This window comes from Panthera onca, chromosome B3 (genome assembly GCF_046562875.1).
Source record: "Panthera onca isolate mPanOnc1 chromosome B3, mPanOnc1 haplotype 2, whole genome shotgun sequence".
NCBI classification, from domain to species: domain Eukaryota; kingdom Metazoa; phylum Chordata; class Mammalia; order Carnivora; family Felidae; genus Panthera; species Panthera onca.
This window is the reverse complement of record NC_138344.1, coordinates 10218637-10233198: the sequence shown is the minus strand read 5'-3', so window position 1 is coordinate 10233198 and position 14562 is coordinate 10218637. Positions and strand designations below refer to the sequence as shown.

At 42.3% G+C, this 14562-nt stretch overlaps 1 protein-coding gene across 2 annotated transcripts in view; it reads right to left on the bottom strand.

Moving 5' to 3' along the window:
• SV2B (synaptic vesicle glycoprotein 2B) overlaps positions 1–14562 on the bottom strand; it is a 194243-nt gene that overhangs the window by 22830 nt on the left and 156851 nt on the right. For both annotated transcript variants that reach the window (XM_060617724.3, XM_060617727.3), the window contains exons 7-9: positions 12662–12772; positions 11745–11833; positions 9252–9416 (exon numbers count right to left, since the gene is read on the bottom strand). In XM_060617724.3, coding sequence (XP_060473707.2) covers positions 9252–9416; positions 11745–11833; positions 12662–12772 — 365 coding nt within the window. The remainder of the gene's footprint in view (positions 1–9251; positions 9417–11744; positions 11834–12661; positions 12773–14562) is intronic.

Genomic DNA, 14562 nt, shown 5'->3' with positions numbered 1-14562 from the left:
CTCCCTCTCTCTCTGCCCCTCCCCCGTTCATGCTCTGTCTCTCTCTGTCCCAAAAATAAATAAAAAAACGTTGAAAAAAAAAATTTTTAAAAATAAAAAAAAAAGAAAGCCCTATTGCATACAGATTGCATTATCTGGCCAAAACATAAATATATATATATATATATGTATATATATATATATATATATATATATATATGTTACATTATATTATATTTTGACACTTCTAAATAATTTTGAGATGAAGAGTAAATATTATGGGAAAATATAAAATAGATATAAGAAGTTGATGCTGCTGAAGCAAAATTGGAGTGAAATGTTCCTAATTAAATTCATTCACTTTTTAAAAAATATCAAGAAATATGAAAAAGAAACTAAGACATAAAGAAAGAAATATGAGAAAAAATATTATTATTTAAATATAAAATATGCAAAACTCCAGTAAGACTGATTGTAAAAAAAGACTAAAAGCGCAAATGGGTAGTATTAGTAGTAAAAAGGAAGAATTTATTGTTACAAATCTAATAAAAACATATATATCATAAGACAATGTTGTGAAGAACTTTGTGACAATATAATTAAAGCTTAAAAGAAATAATTTTCCAAAAGAAAAATAAGCATATCTGAATATATTAATGCCATTTAAAAATGAATTGTTAATCAAAATCTGTTACCTCAATTAATGGCAAGCTGATATGGTTAGAGAGGCTATCTTTACCAAACCCTCAAGGAATCAACTACCACTACCTTACACAATTTGTTTTAGAAGAAAAAGTGTGTGTGTGTGGGGGGGGTGGGGTGGTAATAAACTTGATAACAAAGGCAAATGGAAAAAGTATAAGGAAAATACATACCATCTTATGAACAGGTGTAAAAATCCTAAATAGTACTTTAGCAAATCAAATTTGTCAATCTATTGCCATAAAACAAATTAACAATGAATTAGTAATACACATCCCAGGAATCAAGTATGGTTGAAAACCAGAAAAACTATTATTTTAACGTATCATATGAGTAGGTCCAAGGAGAAAACCATATAATTATCATAGTAGATGCAGAAAAACATTTGACAGACTCAATATACTTTTTTGACAAAAAAGAAGCTCGGCATAATCAAAACAGCAGAGATTTTTCTTAACTTTCTAAAGACTAAGATTCAAAACATACAGCAGATATCATATTTAAGGATGAGATACCAAAAGCACCCACTGATGTCAAGATACCCATTAGTCCTGCTCCTATCCATCACTGAGCACAACACAACGAAAAGAGAACATAGTTATAGGGAGAAGAAAGGAAGAGATAAAATTATCATTAATTTTTGTCAATGTGTTTGCCACATACAAGAACCAAGCAAATCTACCAAGAAGTTATCAAAATGAATAGAGTTGTGTCAATGTGTTAGATCAAAAAAAAAAAAAAAAAAAACATGTATAAGGGAAAAAGGTGAAGAAGGGGCAAGAAAAGAAAGAGAAGAGGAGGAGAGAAGAGGGAGGAAGAGGAGAAAAAGAGAGGGTAAAGGTCCCACTCACAATAGCAGCAGGAACAATAAAGCATCAGTAATAAGCCTCAAAAAATACATACGAGATTTTTTGTAATGTTTATTTATTTTTGAGAGAGAGAGAGCAGGAGGAGCACAGAGAAAGGGAGACAGAGGATGCAAAGCAGGCTCTGCACTGACAGCAGAGAGCTTGATGCGGACTCGAACTCACAAACCACGAGATCATGACCTGAGCTGAAGTCAGCACTTAACCGACTGAGCCACCCACATGCCCCGTGAGATCTTTATAGAGAATATTTTAAACCAATATTGAAGGGCATAAAACAATGACTAAGTAAACAGAAATGCAGTATTCAATGATTGGAAGATTCTACTTTGTAAAGATGTCCCCCGATGAATCTAGACCTTCTATGTCACTCCAATCAAAATCCCAACCAGCTGTTGTTAATGGAATTTTAGAACTTGATCCTAAAACTCATCTGGAACAGCACAGGGGCAAAATCAGCCAAGAAAAATGTTAAGAACGAGGTGGAAGAACCTGGAAACACAACAAAACAATGAAGTTCCAGCAATAACGTCAGCGTGGTAAAGGAAGAGATAAATTAGAACCATGGACCCAAACGGAAAGCCGAGAAATACAGTCACACATATACGGAAAAGTCACTTACGATAAAAGTGTTACTACATAGCAACAGGTGAGAGATGGGCAACTTCATAAATGTAGAAACAACTGGTTATTCCTATGGGAGAAAAATCAAATGATTTCTCTGATAGATGGAGACCACCTCCAGGCAAATTAAGGGCTGGAGTGTGAAAAGAAGCTTTCAAACTTAGAGAAACAAACAGAAAATGACTTTGGACTTCCAACAGGAAGGATTTCTTAAATTAGAGCCAAAAGGCACAAATCTTAAAGGTAAGTGGCAAACCTGGTGTTAGAGTACAAAATCTCTGCCCAAGAAAGGACTGTTTACATAAAAGTTAAAAAGCAAATCGCAAAATGTCACAGCCGAGAGGAACCCAAGGAGGCATGACTGACCACTAACTGTGATGTAGTGTCCTGGATGGAACCTGGAACAGACAGAGAGCAGCGGGTAAAAGGAAATCCAAGGAAAGCATGGACTTTACTGATACCATACTGATATTGGTTTATTAATCGTAACCCGTGTGCCATGGTAATATAAGATATTATAACAGAACAAACAAGGGGTTGGGTATATGGAAACTCTGCACTATCTTTGCAATTTTTCTGTGAAACTAAAACTGTTCGATAATAAATAAAATAGACTTATTTTTTTAAAAACACAGAAACATTTCAAACATAGAGTTGACAATTGGTTTTTACAAATAAATGTAAAGAACTCCTGAGCTGTAGACTGAGTGTGTGGGTCCCCCCCAAATCCATATGTTGAAACCTAATCCTCAATGTGATGGTATTAAGAGGTAGGGCCCCTGGGAGGAATTAGGTCATGAGAGTCATGAAGGGGATTGGTGCCTTTGTAAAAGGGGCCTCAGGAAGCTCCCTCCTGCGTTTCTCCTTGTGAGCACACAGCAAGCAGACAGCCATCTAGGAACCAGGAAGAGGACCCTCACCAGACACAGAATCTCCCTGTGCCTTCACCTTGAACTTCCAGCCTCCAGAACTGGAAGAAATAAATTTCTGTTGTTTATAAGCCACCCAGTCTGTGGTATTTTGCTATGGCAGCTTGAAGGGACTCAGATATCATGCAAATTAATATGAAAATGATTATCCAATGACTGAAATAAACGGAGCCCATGAACAGGTGCAGAAGAAGAAACCTGAAGAGCCAAGAAATACAGGAAAAGATACTCAAACTCATCAGGACTAGAAAATGCCAATTAAATGACAGAGAGACCACATCACCCTCCTCAATCCCACAAACCGAGACTGAGCCCAGTTGTAGTGAAACAGGTGCACTCATCCTGCTCAGTGGGAAGTGTACTTTGTACAAGCCTCGTGGAGACCAGTGTGGCACTGAGGCTGAAGGTGTTCACATCCTTCCATCCAGCGATTCCACCTCTAGGTATATAAGCTAGAAACGTCTTCCACAAGAACACATATAGTCAAAAACTGCGAATGATTTAAATGTCCATCAAAAGAAGAAGAGACAAAGGGGTGCCTGGGTGGCTCAGTCAGTTGAGTGTCTGACTCTTGATTTTGGCTCAGGTCCTGATCCCAGGGTCGTAGGATTGAGCCCTGTGTCCATGCTGGCTGTGGAACCTGCTTAAGATTCTCTCTCTCCGTCTGCCCCTCCCCTGCTCACACGTGCACATGTGTGAGTGCTCTTTCTCAAAAAAAAGTAAGTAAATAAACAAATAAATAAAGCACAACTACATTATGGAATGCTCACATAATGGGATTTAAATTAATGAAACTGAATTATGTAGCTATATTAACGAATTCAAAGAATCTTCAAAACCCTAATTTATACAAAAAAACAAGTTGTGAAATTTATAGTATAATTATACATTTACATTTATAACATAGTATGATATTTATCTAAACTTTAAACCACACAAAAGAATACTGTACAATGTTTGTAGATATATAAACACATGGGAAAAATATAAAAACACTCATGAATATAACACACCAAATTTATTAACAATGGTGATCGTGGGGCACCTGGGTGGCTTAGTCAGTTGAGCATCCAACTTCAGGTCAGGTCATGATCTCGCAGTTCGTGGGTTTAAGCCTCTCATCGGGCTCTGTGCTGACAGCTCAGAGCCTGGAGCTTTGGATTCTGTGTCTCCCTCTCTCCCTGCCCCTCCCCTGCTTGCGCTCTCTCTCTCTCAGAAATAAATAAACATTTAAATTTTTTTTTTAAAAAGCAATGGTGATCATCATGCTTTGGGAGAGGGAAGGATCGCACCAAGTGACACAGAGTGAGTAATATTTAATCTATTTTAAAATCTGGAGTAAATATAGCCTAGTTTATGATTTTATAATGTTAGGTGCTCTGAATAGGGTTGTTGGCATTATTCTCCATTCTCCACATATTTGATGTATTTCACAATGGAATTAAAAAGAAAGGAGACAGAACAATTGTTATTTGCAAATGATGAGATCATATAACAATAGCAAAGGGAAACTGTTAGGACTAATAAAAGAGCTTAGTTAGATACCAGATAAACACCCCAAAATCAATAGGATCTCTATTTATTTGCAATAACCTGTGTAAATGTTTGATGGGGAGAAAGCAAACCCATTTTCAGAAGCCAATTAAGTTATAAAATATCCTGGAAGGGTCTCCACAAAGAACTAGGCAGGGCCTACATTAAATTACAAAATTTTACACTGAGCAATTTTATCAACTCTGAACCATGATGTATGTTTTATATCTCAACATTACGGTGCTCAGATATGGAATTGGAGGCTTACACAGGTCAGAGAGGGTTTGGCTAGTCTCTGATGCGTATAGACTTGGAACCTAGTCCCTTAAGCTTCTTCCTCAGACCCAGAAGCCAGAAGGTGCATTTACACATTTCCCAGCCTTTGGAAGTTCACGGACCTTCACTGCCCTGAAACAGACCCCTGCAGCTGAAGAAATTTCTTATGCATGCCTCACTACAAGGAGCTTTGAACAGTGTGGGTTACACCTCAGTGTGATGCATGAAACCAACCTTCTCTTTTCTGCTACACTAGCTGCCTTATTTCAGAGATCAACCCCCTGACCTTCCATTAGAATTCATTAGATGGTATCTCATTGTGGCTTTGATTTGTATTTCTCTGATGATGAGTGATGTTGAGCATCTTTTCATGTGTCTGTTAGCCATCTGGATGTCTTCTTTGGAAAAATGTCTGTTCGTGTCTTCCACCCATTTCTTCACTGGATTATTTGCTTTTTGGGTGTTGAGTCTGATAGCTTTTCTCCTATTTTTTCCCCTGGCTGATTGTCTTGTATAATCTCCTTCCCCGGTCCTAACCCTCCCAGAAAGGAGACCCGCCAAGCAGAAATTCCTTCCCATTGGAAAGGGTAAGTTAATTAATTAATTACTTTACACGTGCTCTGGGGCAAAACGCTATCCTCCTTTCAATTAACAGTACGAGAAGCCTGGCCTGACATTTTGGCTCAGGGTTTAGAATACAAACTTTTTCTCTTGCCTTTCTTGCACTTTCCAAAAACTCATGAGTTCTACCACAAAAGCGGTGTGAGAACTCAGAGCCCCCTGATCCCATTAGATGCACCAGGAGGCTGCAGATGGTGCTTGGGGGACAGGCCAAAACTGATCTGTGTATACTTTGGTTTCTTCTTGGTGCCAGAGATGGTCTTTCAGCAGGATGAAGTTCAGGTTTCAAGAGGTTCTCTTTTATTGACAAAGCCTGTTGGTTTCCCCCATGTGGGGTAGTCAGTAAAGTAAATAATTTCTATCTAAATTTTAAATTAGCAAAATGTGGATAAAATCAGCAAAGTGCGGATTGGAGAAGTGTCCCACCCAAGCTAGAGAGCAGCAGTTAACTCTCAGAAGAGGCTTGGGGTTTTCAAAGATGAGGGGTCTTCTACTGTACGACCGGCAGGTGGCAGCAAAATCCAAGAAAAGAAATCAGGTTCCTTCATTTCTTAGATCAGTTTCAATGTTCCTAATCTTCCAAGTTAAAAACCCCCCTTTATATTCATTCAAACAATTTGCTGGGAGTAAAAAATATGGGCTTCACGTGATAGCGGGCTACTTTTAGGATCCACTGGTTAAAAAACATATAAATGTCAAGTTAGAATGAACTCACCGCTACTTTTGAAGGAATTTATATTTTACTAATTACACAAAAATAGCCACGTGCTCTTGAAATGTAGAAATATGGCAGCATATCTGTGCATGTGGAATGTTTACATCCATTCTCAGACAATGCTTGGCATGCCTATGTATTCTCAGACCCTTGGCAATAACTGTATGGTCGCCTAGGGTCCTGAGTCCATTGGAGATCACTGCTTTCATGAACCCTGGCTTCCTCCTCACTCCCACCCGGAAGCTTGACACAAGTTTCCGGAGGCTGAGAAAGTTTAGAAGAACTGAGTGGATCAGAAGTTCCCATTTTCTATGTACCTAGGTCTAAGAACTCTAAAACCAGCCTGTTGCAAACCATGAGGCTTCTGGCATTGCAATGAACTTTTCAATGCAGAAAATACCATGTGACACAGGGCCTCTGTGGGAATGGAGAGTTTCCCAGTGAGACACTATCTGGAGTTAACCAAGGGTCTGGGATCGAAGTCCGACTGTTCTATTTACGTTGGATGCGTGACTTGGGCAAGCCAGTCAGCCTCTCTGAGTTTCTGTACCCTCAAGCATATTCCTTGCCTCCTGAAGGGTTCCATCATTTTTGTGAGGATTAAATGTAATAGTCTAGGGGCACCTGGGTGGCTCAGTCGGTTAAGTGTCTGACTCGGGCTCAGGTCATGATCTTGCGGTCCATGGGTTCGAGTCCTGCATCAGGCTCTGTGCTGACACCTTAGAGCCTGGAGCCTGCTTGGGATTCTTTGTGTCTCCCTCTCTCTCTGCCCCTCCCCCGCTCATGCACTCTCTCTCTCTCTCTCTCTCTCTCAAAAATAAACATTAAAAAATAATAATAAATAAACAAACTATCAAATGCAATAGTCTATATAAAGCGCTTAAGGCAGCTGCCAGCACATAGAAATGCTTCATAATGTCAACGGTCATGTTATGCTTATAAGCCTCATTAGCCATGTCATACTATGGTCACTACTACTAACATCACAATAGAATATCAATGAACATTGGAAACTTCATAAATGAGGTCTTTTTTACTGACTCGGTCTGTGCAGGGAATGGTGTCACATCATGGGTGACATCTGGCCATCCGTAATGTCCCTTAGTTTCCAACACTTACAAAGAGTTCTTATAAAGCAAGGGCAACATTTCTTCCTTGGCAACGTCAGCACAAAGTCGCCTGACGTAACAGCAAAGAGCCCTGAGAGTGAGAAATCCGGGGGTAACTGCCGTCCATCCCCACTAGCTGCCATCGCTGGAGTGACCACTCTCAGCAGATTTCAGTGACTGAAGTGTCTGCACAGAGGCCATGTGCATGCGTGGGCAGTAAGTGTGTAGATGTTTGTGACCGGACTTCTGCATTTAAACAAACATCATCTATGGGGCGCCTGGGTGGCCATCAGGCTGAACAACCACCTGATTTGGGCTCAGGCCACGATCCCAAGGTCATGAGATCAAGCCCCGTGGCGGGCTCTGAGCAGAGCATGGAGCCCGTTTGAGCTTTTCTTTTTTTTAAGGTTTTTTTTTTTCTTTTTTAAGTTTATTTATTTCGAGAGAGACAGAGACAGAGTGGGGGAGGGACAGAGAGAAAGGCAGAGAGAGAACCCCAAGCAGGCTCCGCACTGCAGCACAGAGCCGGACGTGGGGCTTGAACTCACGAAACTGTGAGATTATGACCTGAGCTGAAACCAAGAGTCGGACACCTAACCGACTGAGCCACCCAGGCGCACCAAGATTTTCTCTCTCTCTATCCCTCCCCTCTCTCTCCTTCTCTCTCTCTCTCGAAAAAAAATTAATAATTTTTTTTTAAACACATCATCTGAAAGTCTGAATTCCTTGTCCACTCGTGCTTGGTCCTAACCTTCTTCCCCAAAGGTCTCATATTTGTAGAAATAATATTCCCCTTTTCATCTGACACTCTCTGTCTCATCCTAAAGAGCAGCGAATGTTTGCTAAGGGGCAGCCTATCAGAGCAATCCAGGCTAGCCTGCAGCAGACATCCTCCTATCCTCCCTGGACGTGCCCAGACACAGGCTCCTCTCCCAGTGTGGCTGACTGACGGCCAGGGCCACTTCTCTCAGATGCTTAGCTGGGCACAGGGACCGTGGGACCCCATGCACCGCAGGGCGGAATTCTTGGTGTCAAACCTTGTACAGAGGTGGTAAATATGGAGCAGTTTACATCACTGACACTGAACTACCTGGGTATTTCTGGTGCCACCATGCAGCCTGGCTTGATGAGCCTGCAAAGTGCAATTCAGGAAGGGAAACAGGAGTAAACGTTCGGCTGAGTAAATCATGTGGTCTGGGGTCAGCTTTAATGTACTGTCCTGGACCCATCTGGGGGCCTGCAGAGACCGGCCTCAAAGAGGCATTCTTAAAGCCCAGTGCGGGGGACGGTCCATGTCACTGGTCCCAGGAATGGGAAGAGAAGTAAAAGGGATTGATGAGACAGCCCCACAAAGATGTGGATTCTTGCAAGACAGCACTGCTTTTGCCCCTCTTTATGGCAGTGAGCCATGCAGACCCACCCTCGGAGGTAATATTAGATGAAAGAATCATATAAGATAGCATCATATCAGCATCTGGAGTCGCTTCTAGAGAACTTCCAAACTCAAAGAAAAACCTCAAAACCAGACATTGGTTTGGCATAGGGATCTCAACCCTCTGGGTTGAGAGGGTAAGAGGCCACAGCCCTGTGGGCATCTCCATTAAAGGTGTGAGGTCTCAGGAAAAGTGGTCTGATTGCCTCTCCTCAGTCAAATGTCCCCATCCTTGGATGAATCAGCCTCTAGCCAGGAGATTAGGGATGACTGGAGGCCAGCACCACACAGAGCCCCAGGATGCCTCATTATATCTCTGGCAACAGAGTAAAGCCACGGTACTACAATAGCCTCGGAGCTCATCCTCCTGCCATATTGAATTCTCTTTCCAATGGCCCCCCTGCCAAGAACAGTCCCCGCAGACTATCACCTTGATCCGGGGAGAGTCCGTGGTCTCTCACTTACTTGTCGTTCACAAGTTTCCCGCGTCGGTGAATCTGATTCTCCATCGTGAAGTTGATGGTGGCATCGTATACGTGCTCACCGACAAACACCTTCATGTTGGACTTGTATTCTACGTCTTGAAAATACCGAATCATATCAGGGAACCAAACCGTCAGTCCATAGTAGCTGTAATAGAGAAGACAGCACATTCGAGCAGCAACATGCTTTGTGCCTTCATGATCAGAGTCCACATTCCTAGGCTGGTGTAAATCAAGCTCATTTTAAATGTATGAATATGGTTCGTGATTAGAAACTCCAGTATTATCACTCATCACACGAACAGATCTAAGGAAAAAATCACGACCATCTCCATAGATGCTGAAAAGCCATGTGACTTTTTTAAAAATGTCATTCCTGACTTAAAGAAACACCAATAGATTGGGAACCGGTGGGCACTTCCTTAACACATAAGAAGATACACATCTCAGTTCAAAAAGGAAATGGTAAAGGCACTCTCACTAACATCAGAAACAAGACCAGGACACCTATTATCCCCACCACTGTTTAACACCACATCTTACGTCTTGGCCAACTCCGTTAGGCAGGAGCAAAAACAGGAATCTAAAACTGTGAAGCAAGAGGTAAGACTATCTCCATTTACTGGGATGACAAATGTATCGAATATACTGTTGAGTGCGAAAAGCAGATGTGTGTTCCTTTAAATAAAGAATAAATAAAGAAAATAAAGAAATGAAGAAGAAATAAGAATGAGAAACTATGTCTATACCTCTCTATTGTTTCAACATTTGAAATGCATTGCCTGTTCAACAAAATTAAATCAGATGTAAATAAATATAAATAAGACCTATTTTAGAACTATCAGAGAATTGAATCCTTGTGTTTACTATCTTTAGCTTCTCAAATGTTTCCTTCTCATTTAGACAGAGGAAGTGGGGGGGAATAGGGTCTGGTTTACTTTCTAGCTTTACCTATTCGGGTCTCCATGAATAGGTATGGAGAGAAAGTAGGTCTCGCCATGTTCCTCCATGAGTCAAAGAGCTAATAGACCCCCTTTAATTTCCTTTGGGTACAAGTGACGGTGAACAAAGCAATTTCACAAACGGAAGTTTAAAATCTCATTGAAAGTTTCTCGCTGATAACAGCAATTTATTGAGCACTTATTAAGTGCCAGAAACTACTGCAAGCACTTTCTACCTACAGTAAGTAGCCTCACAATGCGGTAAATGGCTGAAGTGGCATAAAGAGGGTCATTATATTTGGAGGGGCATGAAATGACAGGGATGAGAACCTACCAGTTAAGAGAGGAGCCAGCTAATCACCAATCCTGTTACATTCGATTTTCCTTATTGGGGGGGGGGGGACATTATTGCAATGTTTCACTGTTTTATCTATTTAAAATCACAGTGCAACTGATGGCCGCCTACTCAGGCCTTGTTCCCTGCTTGTTCCTCAAGAACAGAAGCTAGATTTTGTTTCAGCAGCAATGGTATCTTTAGCTCAGAGGCCAATCCTGACTAGTCTGAAATCCCTGGTAAATCACATCCCCTTTGCCAGTGATTAGTTAGGCAGTAGGTGTGTGACACATCTGGCTAATAAAGCGGAGAGAAAGGCTGCTGGGGAGGGGGGTGTGCTACTGAGAAAGCATTCCTTGCTGTTAAAAAGAGAAGCTCGGGGGGCACCTGGGTGGCTCAGTTGGTTAAGCGTCCGACTTCGGCTCAGGTCATGATTTCATGGTCCGTGAGTTTGAGCCCCGCGTCGGGCTCTGTGCTGCCAGCTCAGAGCCTGGAGCCCGCTTCGGATTCTGTGTCTCTTTCTCTCTCTGCCCCTCCCCTGCTCACACTCTGTCTCTCTCTCTCTCTCTCTCTCTCTCTCTCTCTATCTCAAAAATAAATAAACATTTTAAAAAACTGAAGATAAAAGCAGGAGCTCAGAGAGAGGCAGCCTCTTCCTCCTTGGAACATTTTCCCATTGGTGTTTTTGTTTGATTTGTTTTGTTTTAATTTTTTTAATGTTTATTTATTTTTGAGACAGAGAGATACAAAGCACGAGCAGGGGAGGGGTAGAGAGAACGGGAGACACAGAATCCAGAGCCGGCTCCAGGCTGAGCGGTCAGCACAGAGCTCGACGCAGGGCTCGGACTCACAAAACCCGAGGTCACGACCTGAGCCGAAGTTGGACGCTTAACCGACTGAGCCACCCAGGCACCCCACCCCCATTGTTGACGGGATGCCAAGAAGAGGTCAGGCATCTGGCTATCACCAGGAGAACTATAGCCTGAGGCTGAAATGCCACCTTGAGCCTGTCTCTCTATGGAATTCTTGTTACAAAGGAGAAGACATGCCCTTGTTGTAGAAGCTACTAGAATGGGTTGCCTGTTACTTGCAGCCAAAAGCATCCAGACTCTATGTGTTAGAACTAATTGTAATCTTCGGTAATTTATAGATGAGGCACTTGCACAGGGAAATTAAGGAGGTTAAGTAAGACAGAATTTACCTTAAAGCCATGGTGAACCAGACCACGGCCAGAATCAGTGTGTTCATCCTGTAGGGTCCCATCACGCAGTACATAGCATTATCCCAGACCTGTAACCCACACAGAGAAAAGTTATTAAAGCAAGGGACTTGTGACCTGGAAGATCTCATTTCTAAGATGTTCTGATAAATTCGCAAGGAACCCACAAGAGAATGAGGAACCTCGGTCTCCTAGAAGCAGCAACGCTGTTCAAATAACAAAGAAAGCCTCTTCTCTTCTCACTGCCTGGCCTCAGCCTCCAACATAACAGTCCTAGAGCATCCTTCCTGGGAACATGACAATATTCCACACATGTCATCAAAAGCACACTGAGTTGGGATTCTGAGACACTGAATAACCTTGAGTAGTGAGTTCTGCACCCTGCGTGTGGGAATGGGTGATATCCCAACATTTAACAGCCGTTCAAAATGAAGGTCATTGGCTGCCTCAGTGCTCGACAGCGACTTGACTAGAGAAGTCACTTCTCCAGAGAGAAGTCACTTCTCCATGGCCTTGCTCTACACAGAGACTTTCTCAGAAATCTCCAACACACTTCAAGGAATCTTCTATTTCATTCACTCCTTTCTTCCTCTGAATTATGTAAAAAGAAGATGCTAGAGAGAAGGATGTTTACTAAGAGTAGACGTTGCACCTGCATTCAAAATCTCTTCTTTGGGGAGGAAGAGCGAAGAAAAGCACTAAGGTTTAGAGAGTTTGTGGTTCAAGTCACCCAGGGAGTGAGAAGCTGGCATGAGCTACGTCCCAAACATGCCCGTCCAAGGTACTTCCTCCCATCACATTGCCTTGGGTTGATGGGGGCATTCAGGGTCTTTATCCTTCATCCACTGAAGTTACAGCTTGCCTACTCCCTCTCATCTCCTGCATGTTCCCAGGCATACCTGCTTGAAAGTGGTCTTGAACCTGACCAGCCAGCGCTGGTACCAAGTTCCTGTTGAACTTTGGATCTCAATGAATTCATCCATTTGCTTGGGAGTTTTGATGTGGGACACCTGCAAAACAAAGACGATGGAGACAATCTTAACCCCGCTTTGTGTCACACTTTTCAATGTTTCATTTAGTGTAACTGACTTTACGTACATTATCAAGGGCTACGGGACCCTTTGATGACCCTCTAGTTCAGTGATCTTAACCAAAGATGGACATGGCCTCTCTTAGGGCTCTTTCCCAGACAGGTACGTCCTACCGCAGACAAGATGAACCCATCTTTTCATTAGATCATGCTTTTGAGAAATTTATATTCGTCAGACATACTACACTGAATTCCCATCTGTATCTGATTTGCCTACACTAGAGTTGACTCCACCTTGAAATCCACAAATCAATCCTTAATAGGTATTAACTATTAACATCACAGAAGTCTAGGACCCATATAAGCAATGGTGTGTGTGTGTGTTGGGGAAGGTGTTGCTACTTAAGATATTTTTTTAATGTTTATTTATTTATTTTGAGACCGAGAGAGAGAGGAGAGGCAGAGAGAGAGAGAATCCTAGGCACTGTTAGTGCAGAGCCTAATACAGGGCTCAGTCTCACGAACTGTGAGATCAGGATCTGAGCCAAAATAAATAGTCAGATGCTTGGGGTACCTGGGTGGCCCAGGTCACAATCTCATGGTTTTGAGTTTGAGCCCCACATCAGGCTCTCTGCTGTCAGCACAGAGCCCCCTTCAGATCCTCTCTTTCCCCTGCTCTCTGCCCCTTCCCTACTCATGTGTTTTCTCTCTCAAAAATAAACAATTTTTTTAATAAATAAAAAATTTTTTAAATTAAAAAAAAAGAGTCAGAGGCTTAACTGATTGAGCCAGATGCCCCACTACTGAAGATATTTTTTTTAAACACAGCAGAATGGAAGAAATCATGTCCTCCTTGCTGTCTCTGGTTTTCCTGGTAGAAACCAAATAAATGCGGAGTAGGGATAAGGTTATATATCTCAGTGATCCCTCTCAAGCACCCTGCAAAGTGTTGACTTGTCCAATGTCACCAGGTAGCCCCTGTGAGCAATCCTGACTCACCAACACAGTGTCTGTCAAGTTAACCCATGTTTAAAGCAACCACTGAATTCTACAACCAACCATCATGTTAGGGAGATTCCCAACCACACAAACTCTTTTTAGCCAAGGTTCATGCTTGCAGACATATTCAGGGGGAAAACAGAAGAACATTCAAAAAAAATTCAGAGTTTCCATCACCCTCTCCAACAAACTTGTCTAGGGATAAAGGTTTTAGTCACAAGAGTGTCTCCATCGCTTTCTTTAGCCATCTGAGAACGTGAGGACACGTGAGGAGACAGGGCTGGAAGTCCACAGGGAAAAATCAGACCCCGGGTATGGACAATGGACTCATTAACTCTGAGCACTAGGTCGAGGACAGCACAGCTATGCTTTTCTAAACCCTAAAAGCAGTAATTCTTAAACTTGGGGGAGTGCCGGGCACTCCTTTGAGAATCTGGTAAAAGCATCTTCCTGAAATTGGAGGGACATGAGCACACTGAGAGCCTCCTGGGTGTGTCCAACCATCCACAGGTCCATTGCAAATCTCTCTGCCTGGGGACACAGGAGGGTGGACACACAGGTCCTGCAGCAGAACTGGGCTTCATGTTATCAGACACCTGCAGGGAAACCATGAGCCCTTGCTGCAGCCAAAAGAGGTCAGAGAGGAAGGCTGACACCAAAATCAGGAAGCAATCAAAAATCAGACTCCAAAGCATGAAGATGGACACTCAAATGCAATCTTTTCCCTTCGTTGCTCCCCCTATTCCCCAGGGATTTAGGGATTGAGTGTGT